Source organism: Macrotis lagotis, chromosome 1 (assembly GCF_037893015.1).
Source record: "Macrotis lagotis isolate mMagLag1 chromosome 1, bilby.v1.9.chrom.fasta, whole genome shotgun sequence".
Lineage (NCBI taxonomy): Eukaryota > Metazoa > Chordata > Mammalia > Peramelemorphia > Peramelidae > Macrotis > Macrotis lagotis.
The window spans coordinates 296,022,805-296,047,664 of NC_133658.1; the positions used below are offsets into that span (position 1 = coordinate 296,022,805).

General features: G+C 36.8%; 1 protein-coding gene across 1 annotated transcript in view; it reads left to right on the plus strand.

Moving 5' to 3' along the window:
• The first annotated feature begins 4,069 nt into the window (after positions 1–4,069).
• LOC141505373 (signal-regulatory protein gamma-like) overlaps positions 4,070–24,860 on the plus strand; it is a 55,442-nt gene continuing 34,651 nt past the window's right edge. Inside the window, exons 1-2 of the mRNA XM_074211175.1 lie at positions 4,070–4,200; positions 17,252–17,572. Of these exons, the coding sequence (XP_074067276.1) occupies positions 4,137–4,200; positions 17,252–17,572 (385 nt within the window). The 5' untranslated portion in view covers positions 4,070–4,136. The remainder of the gene's footprint in view (positions 4,201–17,251; positions 17,573–24,860) is intronic.

The window sequence follows — 24,860 nt, forward strand, 5'->3', positions numbered from 1 at the left end:
AGGCTCTGCTCCATCTGTCCCTTTCAAGCTTCCTAAGTTGTCCAATGGTGAGAAGTAGGGAGGGCCCTTTTGCATGAATGTTCCTCTAAGTGTTAGGTTGTCTGTTACCTACGTCTCACCCCCCCATCCCCTCCAGCACACATCACTCTCTTCAAACAAGCTGATTTTACAGCTTGGGTTTTTTACACATGGGCTGGGGGTAACCAGAGTAATCAACCCATAGACCACCCCAAGCACCCATACACAGCACAAGGGTAAGGAAATCTGAGGTAAGTACCTGTCACCACCATTTCTGCCACATCTGTCAATCTCTCTTGCTTCTTAACATTCATTAAATCCATTTAATGTTCAGAGAGATGCAGTAGCTTAGGATACTAGAATGGCTGTTTGCATAATTTAGAGTCAGAGGACTTGACTCTCCTGCTTACTGCTGTGTGACCTTGGGATTAAAGTTATTTTTTACTTCTTCAGACCTCAATTTCTTCTTCTGTAAAAATGAGGGGTAGGACCAGGAAACCCAGCCCCCCCCCCCCCCAGGTCCCCTCTGGCTCTAAGCTCTGGGACCTATAACTTAAGTAATACATAGCTCCCATAACACAGCTATATCACAGCTGCTCTCACATTCACTGCCTTTTACCATCTGCCAACACACCTCTTACTACCCAATGCCCATAAATGCCATCCCATTCTCCAAAACTGGAGCATCAGCTGCTGCCCTCCTTAACTTCTCCAGAAGCTTTCAGGAGCTGAGCAGAGAATCTCCCTGGGGAATGACTGCAACACCTGCATTGACTTGTCCTTTATGAACTACAGCATCTCAATCTTTGAGCAAACAAGCACAGAAGCAGAATGTTCAGAGAAGGAGAAAGTGATGAGATAATCTCATTGTTCTCTGAATTAGTAAAATCACATCTTGGGCATTGTGTCCTGTTCAGGGGGGGCACATTTTAGGAAAAATATTAATAAACTGGTGCACATACAAAAGAAGACAACTGGGCACATCATAAGAGGGTCAGTTGGAGGGACTGAGGATGTATAGCATGGAAAAGAGGAGACTGGGAGATATGATCACTGTATTCAAGAATGACAATTGTTACAAAGAAGAGGGAGTCACTTTATTTAGCTTTGTAACTAGGTAGAATGGGTGGAAATTGTAGACAGGAAGAATTAGGCTTCTTGAAAGGAAGGGGGGAGGGGTAACAGGGATTAGTCACAGGAACACAGGACAGAAGTCAATAGAAGCTCTAGCCTCTCTCTTCAGTCTTGCTAAGTGAAGTGTTCAGAGAATCTATGTGACTTGTTTATCAGCTGAGATAGTAGGGGAGTTGCAAAGAACTTCCTTAAACCAATCTAAATATCAGGAGAAATTACCCCCAAATAGTCAAAAACACAAAATTGAGCTGAGGGACTTTTGCTATGCTAGCTGGAGGTTGCTGTAAGCTTGACTAAAAGAAGAGATGTAGTAGTCCTGGAACTCTGGGATATCTTATACGAGGCTTGGAAATAATCCCCTTTGATGCAGAAGTCCCTTCAAAATTGCATCTCAGGAGATAAACAGCATATGGTAGGAAAAGCTCAGCCAAGATATTCAGATGCAATGGAGAAAGAAGTCCAGCAGGTAAAAGAAGCTCCATGGGGACGAAACAGGTGGCAGCTTCAGAGGCAGAAGGTCTTCCAGCTGGAATGCAACCCTATGCTTGTGAGTTTTCCAGTCTGCATTCCCTTTCCAACTGGTGGCATGAGAATAATTAGGAGAATGTATCCCTGAATGCCTGGGGTGGAGGTAGGTGTCACTTTTTCCTTATAATTTGTCTTGCAATCCTCTTTAATTTCTTTGTTTTGAGTTGATGTGACCTCTGATTTTGTATGATCAAAAGAAGCATCTGATTGGAGCTCAAGAGCTGCAGTTTTGAATAGATGCTCATCCAAAGAGCTCCTTGAACCAAGGCATAGCTTTGATTGACAGCCAGGTGGGGGAATGGACTCCCTAACAATTAGAGCTATCCAACAGTAGAATTTTTGTCATTGTTGTCATTCAGTCATCTACCCATCATGTCCAACTCTTTGTGACTTCATTTAGGTTTTCTTGGCAAAAATACCAGTCTTTTGCCATTTCCTTTTTCTGCTCATCTTACAGATAAGGAACTGAAGCAAGCAGGGTTAGGTGACTTACCCAGGATTAACCAACTAGTTTGAGGTCAGACAAGTATTACTGACCTCAGGCCCAGCATTCTATCCACTGTACCACCTAGCTTCCCCCAACAGAACAATAGATTGCCTCAAGAGATCAAGTTGAGAAGCATTTATTAGGCACTTACTATATGTCAGGCCCCATGTCAAGAGCTGTGGACACAAATACAACAAAAAGAAACAACCTTTACCTTCAAGGAACCTACTTCCCAATAAGGGAAGGCAATGCAAAGAAAGGAACTGAAAGGGAAGATAGAGGAGGAGATAAGGAACCCACAGAATGGTCTGCTGACAAAGTCCAGAGAGTCAGAAGCAGAGTCAGGAGAGAAGATGAAGGCTGGCTAGGCTGAACCCTTTCACAAAATGGAGGAGCTCACCAATGGGAGAAGGAGGCTGTAAAACAAAGGGATAGTTCAAGATGAACACAAGAATGCTTTGGGGTGAAAAGGTCACAGGCTCTAAGGAAACTTCTGAGGAGAGATGGTACTTTAAGCATGACAGCCAAAAAACAAAAAGTTAGAAGCAAAGGAAGGACAGGAAATGAAGGGATGATTAATAATAGACCCCATCTCAGGAGATCTCTAAGCGGAATAATTAGAAACTCTTGGTGATATTGCTGAGGGGAAGCCTATTCAAGTGGAGGTTGGACTAGGTTCTTAATAAATCTGTGTGGCTTCCTGAAGTAGGGAACTAACTGTATAAATCATGCTAAGCAACAAATAGGGATTAAATGAGTGGCTCTTCCTCCTCCAGGCTTCTTGGAAAAATCCTCTTTTATTTCCCCATCAGCATTAAAAGACTGAATCCATAAAGGCAGCTCTTATCTCTCACAGAGCATGGGTGAAAACAGTTCTTATCTAGGTACCCCTATGTTGCATTGGCTATATGCCCTCTGATGGTCATATTTTTGCCCTGGATCTTTTTACCTTAGATCCCTAGTTTTCTCATGGATCCAGCCTGGGAACAGGCTTTCTCTCTGAAAATAACCATTGGGAAATTTCTAGCATTGCTGATGGTGAACAAATGAAAAACATTATAAGAGGGAAAGCCAGTACAAGAACCAGGTCTCATGACCTGGTCTTATGCCTGATTTCAATTTTAATCAGTCAGTCACTTCTGATGTTACTTACCTCCCTAGGCCTCAATTTCCATGTTTGTATAATGGAAATATTAGATTAAATGACCCTGAAGTCCCAGCTAGAGGATCTATGATTCTATGGTCATAACTCTGACAATCTCTCCTTGGGCTCAGTTTCCTTATCTGTAAAACAAGGGCTATGGATTATGCGATTTTTTTTGTTTGTTTTTGCAAGGTAATGGGGTTAAGTGACTTGTCCAAGGCCACACAGCTAAGTGTCTGAGGTCAGATTTGAACTCAGGTACTCCTGATTCCAGGGCCAGTGCTCTATCCACTGTACCACCTAGCCACCCCTGATTATGCAATTTATAAGATCTCTTTTCTGATTCTGCCAATGAAATTTATCTTCTTCCTAATTTTTCCTATGGTCATCCTATTTCTCAGAGAAACTATTCTGAGGTCTCTAAGGGTAGAATGTTGGAGCTGTGAGGGATCTGAGAACACAAACTATTCTATAGTTGAGCTTGGGAAGGCTTTGGAAAGCACTTAGTCCAAGACCTTCATGTTACAGGGACACCAAGGCCCAGAAAGATTAAGTGATTAGCCACCAAGTTTTGTGGAAAGAAGAGAAAATGGAAGAAGTTACCACTTATCACAGGAGGGTCATGAAGCCCTGAGCAGGGAAAAAGGGAAGCAATATGGTGAGTCACTGGAAACTAAGCTTCCTGAAACCTTGCCAGATTTCTTCTCTTGAAGAAACAATGCTTTAAAGGGTTAACTTTCAAAGTTCAGTTCTTTCCCACTTCCTTTTCCTGTTTCTACAGCCGATGTATGCCTGGATATTCAAACAAGAAGGGAGAGTCACAGCATGTTTTCTCTGAGTTTCTGGGCTTCAGCTCTGCTGACTTTGCTCAACATCAAAGCCTGGACTGGTGAGTCCTGAGAGGGAAAAGCTATAGCAGAGGTCAGGATAAGGGAATGAAGGTCAGAAGAAGAAAAAGAAAGAAAGAAGCAAGAAGGGACTAAGGCTTGTGCTGACTTCTCCCTTGGGCTGTGTCGGGCCAACTTATATCTAATCCTTGAAAGCACTGAATAAGTAAACTAATTTGCAGAGAAGTGTTGTGTTTGTCATATTAGCTTGGCCTACTCACAAGCATTTGATATTTTTCTGATTGTTTAGTTCTGACTTTATTTGTGTGAAAAATGTTTTGCATTTGTGTTAATATATTTCCTGGGTTTGTCTTTAAGCAGATAGAATCCCAAATATTTTATATTGCCTACAGTTTTTTGGAGGAACATTTCTATTTATTTCTATATTTATAACCTAGTTATATGTAAAAATAATTTTTAATATTCATTTTTTAAAACTTTGAGTTGCAAATTCTCTACCTTTCTTCCTCTCCACTCCCCCTGCCATTGAGAAGGTAAGCATTTCGATATAGATGTGTACATATATATGTAATATGTACATATATATGTGGTCATGCAAAGTATTTCCATATTAGTCATATTGTAAGAGAAAACATAGATCAAAAAACTCAAGAAAAAGGTGGATAGCATTTTTCATCATATGTCCTTCAGAATAGTTTTGAATCATTGTATTGGTGAGAAAAACTAAATCATTCACAACTAATCATCTAAAAATATTGCTGCTACTTTATACACAGTACATGTAACTTTGCATTAGCTTCTGAAAATCTTTCCAGGTTTTTCTGAGAGTATTATGCTAATTTCCTATAACACAAAAATATTCCATCAACACATACCACAATTTGTTCATCCATTTTCCAATTGATTAGCATCCCTTCAATTTCCAATTCTTTGCAACCAGAAAAGAGCTGCTAGAATTATCTTTCTACATATAGGTCCATTTTGTTTTTGTTTTTGTTTCTTATCTCTTTTTTGAATATAGACCTAGTAGCTGTATTGCTAGGTCAAAAAGTATTTATGGTTTTATAGTCCTTTGGGTACAGTTTGAAATTATTCTATAGAATGGTGGAATCATGTCAGTGACTCTACCATCAGAGCATTAAATCTATTTTTCCCACATCTCTCCAACATTTGTCATTTTTCTTTTCTGTTCTAGTTAGCCAGCCAAATGGTAAAAGGTAGTATCTTGTTTTACTGTTTTAATTGTTTTAATGTGCATATCTTCAGTCTATAGTGATCTAAAGCATTTTTCATATAGCTACAGAGAGCTTTCATTATTTTATCTGAGAACTGTTCGTATCTTTTTATCATATATCAATTGTGGAATAGCTCTTATTTATATAAATAAGTTTGAAAATGAGACCTTTATGAGAGAAACTTGTTTCAATTTTTTCAGTTACACTTGCTAGCTGTATTTCCTCTGATTGCTAACTGTATTTCCCTCTATCCTATCTCCCCTTCTGTTTATTATATTCTCTCTCTCTCTTTTTACCCTGTCTCTCCACAAAAGTATTTTACTTCTGACAACCCCTTCCACCAATCTGTCCTCCCTTCAATCACATATACATACCCCTTCTCTTATCCCCTTCTCCTCTTACTTTCCTATAGAATAAGATAGTTTTTCTACCCAATTGAGTGAGTGTTATTCCCTCTTTGAGCCAATTCTTGTAAGTTCACTTATCCCCCATCATTTCTTCTACTGTAAAGTTTTTCCTTGTCTCTTTTTGCAAAACAATATGCCCCATTCTGCCTTTCCCTTTGTCCCAGTCTATTCCTCTCTCATTCTGTAATTTTATTTTTTAGATAGCATCCATTCATATTCAACCTACATATGTGCCCTCTGATTATATATGCATACCTTCCAACTGCTCTATTAATGGGAAAGTACTTATGATCTTTAAAGATCATTTTCCCATGTAGGAATATAAATAGATCAACCATAGCTAAGTCTATTATAATTTTTCCTTCCTATTTACTTTTTTTATGCTTCTCTTGAGTATTGCATACGAAAATTAAATTTTGCTATTCAGGTCTGGTTTTTTCATCAAAAATGTTTGAAAGTCTTGTATTTCATTGAATATCCATTTTTCCCCTGAAGGGTTATACTCAGTTTTGCTATCATATTCCAAGACCTCTGATCCTTTAGTAGAGAAGCTGCTAAACTTTGTGTTATTCTGACTATGGCTCCAGTATATTTGAATTCTTTGTGGCTGCTTGTGGAATTTTCTCATTGACCTGGGCACTCTGAAATTCAACTATAATATTCCTGAAATTTTTTCATTTGGGGATCTCTTTCAGGAGGTGATCAGTGAATTTTTTTCCATTTCTATTTTATCCTCTAGTTCTAGACTATCAGGACAATTTTCCTTGATGATTTCTTGAAAGACGACACCCAGGCTCTTCTTTTGATCATTGCTTTCAGATAGTCCAATAATTTTTAAATTATCTCTTCTGGATCTATTTTCCAGGTCAGTTATTTTTTCAATGGCATATTTCACAGTCTTCTATTTTTTCATTATTTTGGTTTTGTTTTACTGTTCTTGATTTTTCATAAGGTCTTTAGTTTCCATTTGACCAATTCTAATTTTTAAGGAGTTTTTTCCTTCCTTCAGTACATTTTTTGTGCTTCCTTTTCCATTTGACCAATTTTGCTTTTCAATGCACTCTTCAACTCATTGGGGGTTTTTTGTACCTCTTTTACCATTTGGCCTGATCTATTTTTGCAAAATGTTATTTTCGTCAGTATTTCTTGTCTCCATTGCTAAGCTATTGACTCTTTTTTGTGATTTCCTGCATCACTCTTATTTCTCTTCCCAATTTTTCCTCTACTTCTCTTACTTGATTTTCAAAATCCTTCAGAACCCTTCTAATTTGTATTTTTCTTAGAGACTTTGGAGTAGGAACTTTGACTTTGCTATCTTCTGAATGTGTTTCAATCTTCCTTGTTACCGGAGTAACTTTCTATGATCAGAATTTTTTCTACAGCATCCTCATTAATCCAGTCTATTTCTTGACTTTTGACTCATTTTCCTTTCTTTAAGATTTTATTTATTTGGAGTTTTACAATTTTTCCACAAATCTTCTTTCCCTCCCCTCTTCCCCCACAAAAGGCAGTCTGTTAGTCTTTACATTGTTTCCATGGTATACATTGATCTAAGTCAAATGTGATGAGACAGAAATCATTTCCTTAAGGAAGAAAAAATAAAGTATAAGTGATAGCAGAATTACATAATAAGATAATGGGGTTTTTCCCCCCTAAATTAAAGGTAATGGTCTTTGGTCTTTGTTCAAACTCCATGATTCTTCCTCTGGATACAGATGGTATTGTCCATCACAGATACCCCAAAATTGTCCCTGATTGTTGCACTGAGGGAATGCCAAAGTCCATCAAGGTTGGTCATCACCCCGATGTTACTGTTAGGGTGTACAATGTCTTTCTGGTTCTGCTCATCTCATTCAGCATTAGTTCATGCAAATCCTTCCAGGCTTCCCTGAATTCCTATCCCTCCTGGTTTCTAATAGAACAGTAGTGTTCCATAACATACATATACCACAGTTTGTTAAACCATTCCCCCAATTGAAGGACATTTACCTAATTTCCAATTCTTTGTCACCACGAACAGGGCCTCTATGAATATTTTTGTACAACTTATGTTTTATCCTTTTTTTATCATCTCTTCAGGGTATAGACTCAGTAGTGGTATTGCTGGATCAAAGGGTATACACATTTTTGTTGCCCTTTGGATGTAATTCCAAATTTCTCTCCAGAAAGGTTGAATGAGTTCACAGCTCCACCAGAAATGTCTTTCCCACATCCCTTCCAACATTTATTATTGGCCTTTCTGGTCATATTGGCCAGTCTGAGAGGTATGAGGTGATATCTCAGTGATGCTTTAATTTGCATTTCTCTAATAAGTAATGGTTTAGAGAACTTTTTCATATGATTATGGATCACTTTGATCTCCTCATCTATAAATTGCCTTTGCATATCCTTTGACCATTTGTCAATTGGGGGAATGGCTTTTTAAAAAAAAAGATTCAGTTCTCTGTATAATTTAGCACTGAGTCCTTTGTCAGAAATACTAGTTGAAAAAATTGTTTCCCAATTTATTACATTTCTTTTGATCTTGGTTACAGTGGTATTATCTGTGCAAAAGCTTTTTAATTTAATGTAATCAAAATTATGTAGTTTGTTTTTAATGATGTTCTCCATCTCTTCTTTGGTCATAAACTGCTTCCCTTTCATAGATCTGACAGGTAAACTGCTCCTTGATCTTCAAGTTTGCTTATAATATTGTTTTTTTAGTCTAAATCCTGTATCCATTTTGATCTTATCTTCGTATAGGGTGTGAGGTGTTGGTCTAATCTAAGTTTCTTCCATAGTTACTTCCAATTTTCCCAATAGTTTTTATCAAAGAGAGAGTTTTTATCCCAATAGCTGGACTCTTTGGGTTTATCAAAGAGCAGATTACTATAACCATTTCCTGCTACTGCACCTAATCTATTCCACTGATCCACCACTCTATTTCTTAGCCAATACCAGACAGTTTGGATGACTGATGCTTTTAGAATATAATTTTAGATCTGGTAAGACTAAGCCACCTTCTTTTGCAATTTTTTTCATTGAATATCTGGAAATTCTTGATTTTTTATTTTTCCATATGAATTTACTTACTACTTTTTTCTAACTCATTAAAGTAATCTGCTGGAATTTTTTGATTTGTAGGGCATTAAACAGGTAATTTAGTTTTGGTTGAATTGTCATTTTTATTTTATGGCCTATCCATGAGCAGTTGATGTTTGCCCAGTTATTTAAATCTGATTTTATTTGTATGAGAGGTGTTTTGTAATTATTTTCAAAAAGTTTTTGAGTCTGCCTTGGCAGATAGACTCCCAGGTATTTTATATTGTCTGAGGTTACTCTGAATGGGATTTCTCTTTCTAGCTCTTTCTGCTGTATCTTACTAGTCATATATAGAAATGTTACACATTTATAAGGGTTTATTTTATATCCTGCGACTTTGCTAAAGTTGCTAATTATTTCTAGTAGTTTCGTTAGATGATTTTGGGGGATTCTCTATGTATACCATCATGTCATCTGCAACAAGTGAACATTTGTCTCTTCATTCCCAACTCTAATTCCTTCAATTTTTTTTAAGCTTATGCAAGGCAAATGGGGTTAAGTGGCTTGCCCAAAGCCAAATTTTTTTTTTCTTCTCTTATTGCTGAAGCTAACATTTCTTTTTCTTTTTTTTTTTTTTTTAGGTTTTTGCAAGGCAAACAGGGTTAAGTGGCTTGCGCCACCTAGCCGCCCTTGAGGCTAACATTTTCTAATTTTCTAATACAATATTGAATAATAGCAATGATAATGGGCATCCTTATTTCACCCCAATCTTACTGGGAATGCCTCTAGATTATTCCTGTTGCGTATAATGCTTGTTGATGGTTTCAGATAAATACTGCTTATTATTCTAAGCAACAATCCATTTATTCCTACACACTCTAGTATTTTTAGTAGGAATAGGTGCTATATTTTGTCAAAAGCTTTTTCAGCATCTATTGATATGATCATATGATTTCTGGTAGGTTTGCTATTGATATAATTAATTATACTAACAGTTTTCCTAATATTGAACCAACCCTGCATCCCTGGGATAAATCCTACTTGATCATAGTGTTATTATCCTAGTGATAACTTGTAATTGTTTTGCTAATATTTTAGTTAAGATATTGGCATCTATGTTCATCAGGGAGATAATTCTATAATTTTCTTTCTCTGTTTTAACTCTTCCTGGTTTAGGTATCAGCACCATATTGGTGTCATAAAAAGAGTTAGGCAGAGTTCCATCTTCACCTATTTTTCCAAAGAGTTTATATATAACTGGAACAAATTGTTCCTTAAATGTTTAATAGAATTCAGTGAATCCATCTGGCCCTGGAGATTTTTTTCTTAGGGAGTTCAATAATGAGTTTTTGAATTTCTTTTTCTGAGATAGGGTTGTTTAGGTATTTAATTTCCTCTTCATTTAACCTGGGCAACTTTACAAAAATATTCACCTAGATTATCAAATTTATTGGAAGAGAATTGGACAAAATAGTTCCAAATTATTACTTTAATTTCCTCCTCATTGGTGGTGAGTTCACCTTTTTCATTTATGATACTAGCAATTTGGTTTTCTTCTTTCTCTTTTTTTAATCAAATTGACCAGAGGTTTATCAATCTTATTGGTTTTTTCATAAAACCAACTCTTGGTTTTATTTATTAGTTCAATAGTTTTATTACTTTCATTTTTATTAATTTCTCCTTTAATTTTTAGAATTTATAATTTGGTATTTAATTGGGGGTTTTTAACTTGTTCTTTCTCTAATTTTTAGTTGCATATTTAGTTCATTGATTTCCTCTTTCTCTAATTTATTCATGTAAGCATTTAAAGATATAATATATCCTCTGACAGCTGCCCTTGGCTGTATTCCATACATTTTGGGTATGTTGTTTCATTATTGTCATTATCTAGGTCATCCTAGGTAATTAATAATTAATTTTTCTATAATTTGTTCTTTGATCCACTTATTTTTTTAAAATGAGGTTATTTAGTTTCCAATTAATTTTGAGTCTATATCTCCCTGGTCCAATATTGCATATGATTTCTATTGCATTATGATCTGAGAAAGATGTATTCAATATTTCTGCCTTTCTGCAGTTGATCATTAGGTTTTTATGCCCTAGTAAATGGTCAATTTTTGTGTAAGTACCATGTTACTGCAGAAAAAAGTATATTCCTTTCTATCCCCCCTTTCTATCCTCTATAAGTCTATCATATGTAGGTTTTCTAACAATTTATTTATCTCCTTAACTTCCTTCTTGTTTATTTTATAGTTAGATTTATCTAAATCTGAGAGTGGGAGGTTAAGGTGTCCCACTAGTAGAGTTTTGCTGTCTCTGTCTTCTTGTAGTTCTTTCAGCTTCTCCTCTAAGAATTTGGATGCTATACCATTGGATACATATTTACTATTGAAATTACTTTATTGTCTATGGTAGATTTTGGGAGGATATAGTTTCCTTCCTTATCTATTTTAACACTATCTATTTTTTAGATGCTTTTTCTGAGATAAGGATTGCTACCCCTGCTTTTTTCACTTCAGCTGAAGCAAAAATATATTTTGCTCCAACCTTTCACCTTTACTCTATATGTATCTCTCTGCTTCAAATGAGTTTCTTGTAAGCAGCATATTGTAGGATTCTGGTTTTTAATCCACTCTGCTATTTGCTTACATTTTAAGGGAGAGTTCATCCTATTCACATTCAAAGTTATAATTACTAACTCTTTATTGCCCTCCATGTTATCTTCCCTCTGTATTCCCCCCCCTTTTTCCCTTAATCCATATTCCCCAGTATTTTGTTTCTGAATACCGCCACCTTCAGTATGTTTACCCTCCTATATCAGCCTCTCCTCCCCTTCCTTCCCCTTTTTTCCTCCCCTCCCTTTCCCCCTCCCCCCTCCCCTTTTCCCCTTTTAATACATGAAACATAAGATAAGTTTCTTAACTTACCTGAGTGTTTGTGTAAGTTAACTTTAATTCAAGTCTGATGAGAAGAAGATTCAGGTGGTTCTCAGCTCCTCCCTTCTTCCCCTCTATTACAATAGGTCTTTTGTACCTCTTAATATAATGAGATTTACCCCCATTCCATCTCCTCCACCTTCCCTCTCCTTACTGTCCTCCTTTTTAAGGAGGTATTGTTTTTAAGTCATTCAATCTGAGTCACAGAAAATTGACTTCTAACTCTTTGTTGAAGTAGAGCTCTGCTTTCAGGGAGGAGGGTGAACCATCTCAAGCTTTAGGGTTTTTGTACAACTGTCTTCAGAGATATTTCTAGGGATCTATTATTTTTCAGTACTTCTAAGATGGTATGATCTAAGCCTATGCTCTGGTCTGAAAACAACTATCATTACTTTTTCTGTCCTGTAACTGTGGCAAGGGTGCTCCTCCTTGACCTGAGACTACCACCCAGGACAGCATTCTAAATCTGAACATGGACAGAATCCTGCCCTGAGTGCCAGCAAGGAAATCTCTGCATTCTCCCTGTGGTCAGTTATTCGATCCCCTTATTGTTTGTGAGTTGAAACTTGGAAGCAACCAATGTCAGTGCATTCAGTGGCTCCCAGGGCTTGCTCCTACTTTGCTGGGGTATGGTCTATGCCAGGACAGCCTGAGCTGTGTTCACTTCAATTTAACAGACATTTCCTGCTGATCTTCTAAGCTGACTTTAGGTGAAAAATTATTCACCCTTTACTTTTGTAGGTTCTGCTATATCAGAAATTGTTTTTTCCATTATTTAAAGGGGTTTAGGAGAAGAGTTTAGGCAAGACATTGCCTTTATTCTGTCATCTCAGCTTGACTCCAACTGTCTACAGTCTTAGTGTTGGACTTTGTTGGTTATTGCAACAAGTTTATTTTATATACTATGCAAGTTTATGCATATATACTATGAAAGTTTTATATTTACATATATGCAAATTTATTTTATAACTGTGCTAATGCAAATAATTATTTTGAGTAGTTTTTAGTTGATTCACAAGAAATGGTAGAGTGTAAAGACTGTAAAAAATGATAGTTTTGTTTCCTCGTTGCCTATTCTAATTCCTTTGATTTTTTTCTTCTCTTCTCTTTTCTTCTCTTTTAACTAATATTAACAGTTCTAGTACAATGTGATAGACATCCTTGTTTCACCCATGATCTTATTGGGAAAGCTTCTAGCTTATTCGCATTATATATATAAAATGCTTACTGATGATTTTAGATAAATATTATCTATCATTTTAAGGAAAATTCCATTTGTTCTTATGCTCTCTAGTAGGAATGGGCACTGCATTTTTTCAAAAGTTTTTGCTGCATCTTTTGAGATAATCATAGGATTGCTGTTAGTTTTGTTATTAGTATGGTTAATTATGTTGAGAGTATTCCTGATATTGAACCAACCCTTCATTCCTGGTATAAATTCCACTTGGTTATAGTATATTGTTCTCATGATAATTGCTTTAATTTCTTTGCTAATATTTTATTTCAAATTTTTGCATCAATAATCATTAGAGACATTGATCTATAGTTTTTTCTCTTACTGGTTTAGGTATCAGCATCATATTTGTGTCATAAAAGGAATTTGGTAGAATGCTTTCTTTGCCTGTTTTTTCCAAAAAGTGTATGTAATATTAGAATTGTTCTTTAAATATTTTGGTATAATTCACTTATGAATCCAATTTCTTATGGGGATTTTTCTTAGCTCCTTGATAATTTATTTGGTTTCTTTTTTTAATATGGTGCTTTGTTGAAATATTCTATTTCCTCTTCTGTTAATTTGAACAATTTATATTTATATTTTTATATTTTTGTAAATATTGATATCCATTTCATATAGATAGTTAAATTTATTGGCATGTAATTGAGCAAAATAACTTTAATTTCATCTACATTAATGGTGAGAGTTCAAAGTTGTTTTCCATTTGTAATATATAAATTGTTCTCATGGTTATGATTACTTGTATCAATTAATACAAGTCTTGTCAGGTTTCTCTGAATCTGTTCCTTTGGTCATTTCTTACATACAACAATAGTCTATTACATTTGTTTCTACTTCTTTGCTACAGCAAAAACTTTTGCTATTATATATATATATATATATATATATACATATACATATATGTATTTATACATATATATATATATATATATATATTTACATATAAATTGCTTCCCTTGGTCATTGTTCTCTTTTGGAGTATGTACCTAACAGTCCTCTCATTGTATCAAAATGCATGCACAGTTCCAAACTACTCTCCAAAATGATTGAATCATTTCACAGCCCCACCAACAGTGCATTAGTGTGCTTGTCCTCTCATAGTCCATCTAAAAATTGCTAACTTGATGAGTGTGAATTAGAATCTGTTATGTTTTAATTTATATTTTTTTATTATTAGTGATTTGTAATTCTGTATATGGCTTCTGATAACTTAGATTTCCTTCCTATAGAACTGATTGTTTCTATCTTCTAATCTTTTATCTATAGGGAAATGACTTTTGTCTTTATTTTTGTGTCACTTTCCTATTTATCTTGAATATCAAACCATTATCCAAAAAATTGCTACAAAGTCCTATTACCACACCCACAATTCCCTCAAAATAATTTTAATTGAGTGTCATTTATGCAGAAAAAGAAATAACAAGTCATTTTGAAAGAATGTAAAGTCAAGAAATACCAATAAAAAAATGTGAAGGAAGATGACCTGGCAGTAACAGATTTCAAACTATTTTACAAACTACTGATCATCAACATAATCTAGTACTAAGGAATAGAATGGTGGTATAGTGGAATAAATGAGATACACAATATAAAGTAATAAATAACCACAGTAATCTAGTTTTTGATAAACCCAAATACCCAAGCTATGGAGATAAGAATTCACTAAGTGACAAAAACTCCTGTGTAAAATGGAAAAGTTTAGCAGAAACTAAACTTAGACCATCATCTGACATGAGATAGCAAGTTAAAGTCAAAATTGGTATATGATTTAAATATAAATTAGGACATAAAATGGAAAGTTTTAATTAAATAAAACTGAATTTTTTTTCACAAAGAAAACCAATACAGCCAAAATCAAAAGAAAAGTAAGAAACTGGAGAGAAAAATTTTGCAGCAACTTTTTCTAATGAAGGAGTCATTTCTTAAAAATATATGGAGATGAGCCAAATTTAAAAAATAAAGCAATTGATCAATGATCAAAGGATTTGAACAGAGTTTTCAGAAGAAGAAATAAAAGTTATCTCTAATCATATGAAAAAAATGTTCTAAACCAATATTGATTAGAGAAATGCAACTCTGAGGTATCATCTCACATATGAAACAAATGACTAATATTTCAAAATAGGAACAAATGCTGGTAAAAATGTGTAAATGTGGGACACGGTATCTGAAGAATAATTTGAAACTATATACAAGAGGCTATAAAATTATTCATACCCTTTGATCCAGCAGTAGTATTACTACTAGGTTTGTATCCAAAAGAGATAAAAATTTATAAAAAGAAAAGAACTGATATGTTCAAAAATATTTATAATAGCTCTTTTGGTGGTGGTGAAGAGTTAGAAATTGAGGGGCTGCTCATCAATTAGCGAATGGTTGAACAAGTTGTGGCATATGATTGTGATATAATTCTGTTGTGCTTTAAGAAATGACAAGAAGAATTCTTTCAATAAAAACCTGAGAAAATTTACATTAACTAATGAAAAGTGAAGGGAGCAAAACCAGAAAAATGTTGTATATAGTAACAACAACAGTGTAACAATGCTCAATTACAAAAGATTTAAACTCTCTGATCAATACAAAGATCTTAAGATTCAAAGTTTTAAAAAAATATATGTTAAAAATAAATGCTTGTTTGCTTGTTTCCTTTTTCTTTTTATTATACTTCAGTAATTGAATATAATATAGTCTAGAGAATTCACCTGGGAGCCCCATCTAGCTCAGCCTCTGATGCAACAGATTGAGTTTACTAGCTTTGTGTTGATGGATAAGTCACTTCCTTTCTCTGCCTCAGTTTTTTTATCTTTACAGACAAGAGACTTATAATAAATGCCCCAACTCATATGACTGATGAGAAGGAAGTCCTTTGTACACCTTAAAGAAAAGGAGCTCCTTATCCTGAAATAGATTCTTCCTGGATGATTGTCAGGACACTTATAGTTGTGAGATTCTGTTACTCTACCATATTCTATGCTATGAATGGAAGAAAGACTGGTTTATAGATTGGGTGGTCTAGAATGGGTCTAGTCCAGGAGTTAACTCACTGTGTAACCCTGAACAAGTCACTTTCTCCATAGACCTTGTTTCCCTCCTCTGAAAGGTAAAGGAGTTGGATCTATAAAGTGTCTTCCAGTTCTAGATGAACTTCCAGTGCTGAAATTCCATTTTTCTAAAGCCTCTTCCAGGCTGACATTCCATATTCTAAGGCATTGTCTAGTTCTGGAACTCTGACATTTTGTGTTCTAGCACCTCCAAGGCCAGATACTCTATATTCTAAGTAGCCTCCAAATCATTGACATTCTATTGTTCAAATATTTTACCATTTGAAGGATAAGTAAATATCCTTTGTTTACTTAACAGTGATGAGTTTCTAGACCATGAGAAGGCATCTTAGAGACCTTCTAGTCCAACTATAGAGACAAAAAAAAAAAAAGAAGCAAGGGCCAGGTTGCCAGGGGTCATCCTAGTTTACAATCTAAAAAAATCATCTCTGTGGAAATCATTTCTCTCCGGTAGCTGTTCTAACTATAGACACAAAACAGAAAAGTTTTTCAGTTCTTCCTGTTTGTCATAGCAGGAGAGCTTATGCCCAGCCTCAGAAGCAGATCCAAACCCAGACATCAAAGAATCACCAAATCCTTCTCTCCTTAAGGGGTTTAATATTAACACTATCCCTGAGACAGAACTGACAAGTCAGATGGACTTGTCATAGAAGCATAGAATCTTCGGCTCAACTTAGCCTCTTAGAATTACAGTGTTATAATTAGGAAACACATTAGGCATAGAACGCCAGAACTCAAAAGGACATTAGAACCTATGACACAAAAGATCTGTGAAAAAATAAGAACTTAAGATGACCCAAACCAAATGAATACATTTGATAGATGAAAAAACAAAAACTCAGAGGGTTCCTTCCACAAAATATAAGATTATAGATTTAGACTTGGGAGGGATCTTTAGACCAAACCCCTCCAAAAGAGGAACATGGTCTACAGGCCTCAATAGGTATGAGGATGACTAGCCCCAGGTCACCCTGATGGTAAATGGCAGAGCTGATACTAAAATCCAGCAATCTTTCCATTGTACCAAACTTCTGCCCTGGTCAGGGATAGTAGAGCCCAGACTCTAACCCAAGTCTCCTGAGTTCTTGTCAATACACTACAGCCACCTCTAAAATGAAATGGAAAATCTCACTTCTCTTCTCTCCTACTCTCAGCTCTCCAATTTAATCTCCCTTGGTTTATTTTCTTTCTCAGATGCTCAAGATGTCATCATAGAACAGCCCTCAAGCACTGTGACAGCGACCATTGGAGGTTCAGCAATACTGCCTTGCAGATCAAAGAGTAGCATACCTGGGTCAGTGAAGTGGTTTAAGGGGATTGGGCCTAATAGGCAGCTCATCTACAGTGACATAGGGCTATACCCCCGGGTCCAAAAGGTGAATAACACAAATGAAATCTTGGACATTTGCATAACCAATATTACAAGCCAGGATGAAGGTACCTATTATTGTGTCAAGTTCAAGAAAACCTCTGAGGAAGAGTTCAGCTCTGGGCGTGGCACCCACCTTATTATAGGTAAGTCCCAACCAGAAAAAAAGCAAAAGAAGACAGGGGAAAGAATATCAGATTTGGACAGAAGAGCCAACATTCCCAAACCTAGACCTGCTGTTTCCCATCTGTATGACCTTGGGAAAGAGTGAGGGGGTCAGGGAACAAATATCTAGGAAGGGCCTACTATGTGCCAAATGCTTTATAAATATTATATCATTTGATTCCCACAATAATCCTGGGAGGTTATTATTACTATTACTATTACTATTACTATTACTATTACTATTACTATTACTACTCTCATTTTAGAGATGAAGAAACTAAGGAAGAAAAAAGTTAAGTGACTTAGGGAGTAGGAAAGTGAGGGAAGAAGGGAGAAAATTTGGAACTCAAAAAGTTTTAAAAGCAATGTTAATAGCATTTATTGAGAAAAAATGAAATAAATTTTTTAAGGTAGAAATAAACTCAGGTTTCTGGCTCCATTGAGTCAGTCTTAGAAAAAGAAAACTTGAAGTTTGAATTCTTCCTCCAATCATTATTAGATGTGTAACCCTCGGCAAGTTACTTTTCTGAACCTGTTTCCTTATCTTAAAATGGGACTTCTGGTGCCAGGATGGCAGAATGAGGAATAAACCCCCTGGAGTCCACCAAAATTCCCTTCCAAACAACCTGAATACTGCCTCAGAAATAATTTAAAAGTGGACAAGCAACTTATCAGCTTGGTAGGAAAGGTCTGTCTCACTGGTGTGGGAGGGGAGTAAGGTGCTAGAGCAGAAGTAACCAGTCACACAACAGAGGGCCTGCAACAAGTCTCCAAGTCCAGAGGAAATCCACTATAAGGTTTCGCTTTCTGGCAAGCCAGCAGTCTACATAACACAGCAAGATCCTACCCTAGTAGTCCCAACTCCAGTACAGGCCACCAGCAAGACCCCCAGTAATGACCAGTAATGAGGTGCAATTTCTGTGATTGACCAGATGTGAGACCATGCTCCTGAGGCCAAATAGCGGCAAAATCCCTCCCTCATGACCAGTTGGAAGTTGCTATTTCCACTGCAACTCAGAAGCAAGGCCCTAACCCTGGGCCAGGCCAGTAGCAAGAGCATATACTCAGGAAGGTCAATAGGGAAGCCCCCAACCCCAGTACATACCATCCGGAAACTTCCCCTATCCTGCAAGTCAGCAGAGAGGTTCCCCTATAAGGCAAGACAGCAGCTAGACCCTGGGGCCCAGTGAAAGCCAGCAAGAAGACCCTGGGTCCCAGAACAGGTGCAGTAGCAGAAACCAACTCTCACATAAAAATATCAAGTCACATAAAAGGCAGAAAAAAATGAACAAAAATTTTTTTAAAAAGAACTTTACTATAGAAAATTACTATGGTGACAGGGTAGATCAAGGCATAAACTTAGAAGAAGACAATACTGTCAAAATGGCTACATAGAAAGCCTTAAAGAAAAATGCAATTTTGTCTCAAGCCCAAAAAGATTTCCTGGAAGACCTTAAAAGGGACTTTAAAAAGCAAGAAAAAAAAGAGAAGTAGGAGAAAAACAGGCTTAATAATTACCTAGCTGTGTGGCCTGAGGCAAGCCACTTAACCCCATTTGCCTTGTAAAAACATAAAAAACAATAGAGAAAAGAAATGAGAGTTATATAAGAAAATCATAGGAAGTCAACAGCATGAAAAAAGATATACAAAAATTCACTGAAAAAAATAATTCCTTAAAAAATAGGATTGGACAAGTGGAAGTAAGACACCAAGATATGACAAAGCAAAGTAAAAAGAAGAAAATGTGATTTCTCATTGGAAAACCAACTGGCCTAGGAAATAGACCAGAAAAGATAATTTTTTAATTTAAAAAATTTTATTTATTTGCTTTTACAACTTCATGCATTGGTAGCCTTCACCAATCTTTTTTTTTCGCAAGGTTTTGAGTTTTACAATGTTTCCCCCCTCCATACCTTCTCTCCCCCCAAGAGAAAGAAATCCAATATAAGTTCTATAGTTATAACCATGCCAAATATAGATTGATATTGAACATCTTGTGAGAGAAGAATCAAAGCCAAATAGAAGAAAAAACACTAGAGAGAAAAAAAAATGATATAATACATAAGACAACTTTTAAGAATTGAAGATAATAAGTTTTGGTCTTCATTTAATCTTCACAGTTCCTTCTCTAGATTGGATGGTATTTTCTATCACAAGTCTTTTAAAATTGTCCTTGATTATTGTACTGTGGAAATGAACAAGTCCATCGTGGTTGATTCTCTCTCTATGTTGTTGTTAATCCGGGGTGGCAAAGCCAAGATGGTGACAAGAGCAGATCCTGTCTTGGGCGCTCTCTCATAAATCTTCGAAACTAATGACTTTAACTAAATTTTTGAGAGACAGAACCCACAGAGGGACCCAGTGAGGCAGTTCTCCTACTCAAGGTAACCTGGAAAAGAGCTGGAGCTGGAGGGGCAGCCCGCCAGAGGGGTGGCCTGCCAGAATAAAAGAACTTTAGCCTCCCGGAGGCAGTCCAGGGCTCTGGGAGCCAGGGCTCACAGTAGTGGGGGAGTTTCCTGAGCTACACCCCAGGGAGCACAAAGCACAAATTGGGGGACCAGTGGGGGGGCACCTCTGCCAGAGGGAGCACATGAAGTGTCCAGGCCTCAGGGCACACAGCAAGCAGCATGGCCACTGTATTCCAGATCCAGGAAACATAAGCAGGCAGTGCAGGCAAGCAGGAGCCCCCAGGGCATGAGCCCATTGAGCTGAGGGAGGGGAGTGAAGAGAGACTGCCAAGGACTGTCCTCTGCCCCTGGAACAGGACTCTGGGGCTCTGAACACATTCAGATCCTGATCACAGTCTAGGCCCCCCCCCTTAGAACAGCAGGGACCCCCTCCACTTCAGCCCCATAGCAGAGGGGGGAGCATATGGTCATTCACAGACCAGGAGGGAGGACAGAGCCTCACACACTGAGACCCTTGTGGGAGTGTCCCAAAGCTCAGGCAGCACCACAAAAAACAGGCTTAGGTTGGGAAAATGAGCAAGCAGAGAAACAAGAGGAAGACCATTGAGAAATACATTATCTATGATCCCAAGAAGGATCAATATACTCAGTCTGAAGATGAGGAAGCACAAGCTCCTGCATCTAAAGACTCCAAGAAAAACAGATATTGGGCTCCGGCTATCACAGCTCAAAAAAGACTTTGAAAATCAAATGAGGGAGTTAGATCAAAAACTGGGAAAAGAAATGAGAGAGATGCCGGAAAAACATGAAAATGAAGTCAGCAGCTTAGTCAAGGAAATCCAAAAAAAAGCTGAAGAAAATAGCATGCTAAAAACCAGCTTAGGTCAAATGGATAAAACAGTTCAAAAAGTTATTGAGGAGAAGAATGTTTTAAAAAGCAAAATTGGCCAGATGGAAAAACAGATAAGAAAACTCTCTGAGGAAAACAAATCCTTCAGACAAAGAATAGAACTCAGGGAGATTGATGAATTTACGAGAAATCAAAACTCATTACTTCAAAACCAAAAAAATGAAAAGTTAGAAGAAAATGTGAAATATCTCATTGGAAAAAAAAACTGATATGGAAAACAGATTTAGGAAAGATAATTTAAAAATTATTGGAATACCTGAAAGTCATGATCAGGAAAAGAGCCTTGACTTCATTTTCATAGAATTACTACAGGAAAATTGCCCTGATATCCTAGAAGCAGAGGGCAAAATAGAAATGGAGAAATTCCACCAATCCCCCTGAGAATATATACTCAAATATATTCAACCCCTAGGAATATTATAGCCAAGTTTCAGAACTCCCAAGTCAAAGAGAAAATATTACAAGCAGCCAGAAGGACACAATTCAAATATCGTGGAGCTTCAGTCAGGATTACACAGGACTTAGCAGCAACTACATTAAAAGCTCGTAGGGCTTGGAATATAATATACCTGAAGGCAAAAGAGCTTGGAATGCAACCTAGAATCAACTACCCAGCAAAAATGAATGTCCTCTTCCAGGGAAAAAGATGGACTTTCAATGAACCAGGGGAATTTCAAATGTTCCTGTTGGAATGGCCAGAGCTGAACAGAAGGTTTGATCTTCAAATACAGGACTCAGGTGAAGCATAGAGATTGGAGGAGAAGGAGAAAATATGAGGGACTTAATGATGATGAACTGCATATATTCCTGCATAGAAAAATGACACTGATAATACTCATATGAACCTTCTCAGTTAATAGAGCATGTAGAAGGAGCTTTTATAGTTGAAGCACGGGAGAAAGCTGAATTTGAAGATAAAATGTGGTGTAAAAATGGAGTCAATAGAAAAAAAAGGGAAATGTAATGGGAGAAAGAAAAAGGAGAGGTGGAATAGGCCAAGATATTTCATATAATAAGATTTTTCTTTATTACAATGAGCTATTACAATGATATGGAAGGGTGAAGGCAAAGGGGAATGAGGGAATCTTCACTCTCATCAGAAGGGGCTAGGAGAGGAAACAGCATATATACTCAATGGGGTATAGGCATTTGGAGTAAGAAGGAAGGGGTGACAGGGGGAAGGGGGGATGTGAGTGATGGAGGAGAGGATGGACCATGGGGGGAGAGTGGTCAGATATAACACATTTTTTTTTTTACTTCTTGCAAAGGGCTGGGATTGGATGGCCTGTCCGGGACCATAGGGCCAGGTGGATGCTGGGCCTAAGGGGTGGTAGCGGGGCTCAGGGCCTCTTGGCCCCAGGACCAGGGATCTATCTGCTGTGCCACTCAGCTACAGTACAGCAGAGTCAGAGTGAAAGGAGAGGAAATATAGTACATGGTAGTAGAGAAATACGAAAGGAGGGAGTTACGATCAGCAATGGCAAGAGTGGAAAAATATGGAAGTAACTTTTGTGATGGACTTATCATAAAGAATGTGATCTACCTGTGATAGAGTTGTTGGTATTGGAACAGACTGAAACACATTTATTATTATTATTATTTGGGGTGGGGTGCAGGGCAAATGGGGCTGGGTGGACTGCCTGGGGCCGCATAGCAGGGTGATTGTTGGGTGTCTGAGGCCAGATTTGGACCCGGGTGTTCCTGGCTCAAGGGCCAATGCTTTGTCCGCCACCCAGCCACCCCTACATTATTAATATTTTACTTTATTTTAGATCTTTTTTCTTTTTTTTTGGTTTTTGCAGGGCAGTGGGGTTGGGGTGGCTTGCATGTCACACAGCTGGGTGATTGTTGGGTGTATGGGGCCAGATATGGGCTCAGGTGCTCCTGGCTCCAGAGCTGGTGCTCCATCCATTATGTCACCTGGCCATACCTACAATTATTACTATTATTTTTTTAATTTAACTTTTTTCTCTCCCCTTAACTTTATCATTCAAGCGAGTCTATATTTTTTGGGGGGAGGGGGTATTTTGTTTACTCTTAAACAGGAATATTTTATTAATGTAAATAAACATTATTTGTACAAAATGAGAATAAATATTAAATATTAAAAAAGGAACTATCCAATCAAAATTTCAAATAATACTGACTAGCATAATCTGAATTCTTCTGATTTCAGTAAAGGACCCATATCACCCCAAATTGCTCTCTGTCAGACACCCTAGGCTGAAATTTCAACTATGAGGGTCACTAATATAGTAGATAATAAAGATGAACATGTCTTCCTGAAAGCCATGGGGATCATCCAAGGTATCATCCAGCCTATATTCTAGGGAGTCTTAACCTTTTCCTTGACATAGACCCCTTTGGCAATTTGTGAAGCCTATGAACTCCTTCTCAGAAGAAATTTTAAATGCATAAAATAAAATCCATAGAGTTAGAAAGGAAACCAATTGTATTGAAATAGGTATCAACATAATTTTTAGGTAAGAACATGTTAAGAACTTTTAGTCTAAACTTTGTATATATTAACAACATTGTGAGTTGATCCACCTTGATAGATGCAGCTCCTCTCAGCAGTTCAGGAAGCTAGAACAACCCTAGAAGACCTGTTATGGACAATGTTATCCCCATCCAGAGGAAGAGAAACAAAACAAAACAAGGGGTGGCTAGGTGGCGCAGTGGATAGAGCACTGGCCTTGGAGTCAGGAGTACCTGGGTTCAAATTCGACCTCAGACACTTAATAATTACCTAGCCTTGTGGCCCTGGGCAAGCTACTTAACCCCATTGCCTTGCAAAATCTAAAAAAAAAAAACCTTCAGAATCTGAATGAACACACATTCATTTTTTGAAAATTTCTTTTATGTATTTCTTTCCTATCTCATGATTTTCTTTTTTCCCCTTACTCCCAATTCCAAAATGACTAATTGCAAACCAAAAATAACTGATCTGTAAACATGTTAACACAAATGTATATGTACAATATTCACCTGATTATTTGCCACTGAGGGGGGATAGGAAGGGAGGGTGAAAGGAAATTGTATACCTTTAAAATATGCATATGTATGTTGATGAATGTTTAAAACTTTCATAACATAAAATTGGAAAAATAAAATATCAACTGAAAAAATATATATATATATATATACATATATATATATATAATGTCCTGGTTCTGCTCATTTCACTCAGCATCAATTTATGCAAGTCTTTCCAGGTTTTTCTGAAATCTTGTCTCTCATGATTTCTTATTGAACAATAGTGTTCCATCACACACACACACACACACACACACACACACACACACACACATATATATACACCACAATTTGTTTAGCCATTCCCCAATTGACAGGTATTCCCTCAATTTCCAATTCTTTGCAACTACAGAAAGAACTGGAGAGTATGTGGGATTTTTTACCCTTTTTCATGATCTTTTTAAGATATGTACCCAGTAGTGATATTGTTGGATCAAAGGTTATGTACATTTTTATTGCCCTTTGGACATGATTCCAAATTGCTCTCCAGAAAGGTTGAATGAGTTCATAGCTCCACCAACAATGCATTAGTGTTCCAGTTTACTGCAGCTTCCATCCCCTCCACTTGTGTTCATTTTCCTTTCTAGTCATATTGATGAAAATGTGAGGCGATGCCTTAGAGATGTTTTAATTTCCATTTCTCTAATCAATAATGATTTAGAGCAATTTTTATATGACTATAATATAGCTTTGATTTCTTTGAGAATTGCCTTTCCATACAGGAGAGACAATTTAAAATTTACTGGACACCTGAAAGCCAGGATAAAAGAAAAATGCTTAGACAGCATCTTTCATGAAATTATCAGAAAATTGCCCTGAATGAGCGAGCAAAATAGAAATTAAAAGAATTTACCAATGACCAGCTGAAAGAGATCCCAAAATCAAAACCCCTGGGAACATCATAGCCAAATTCCA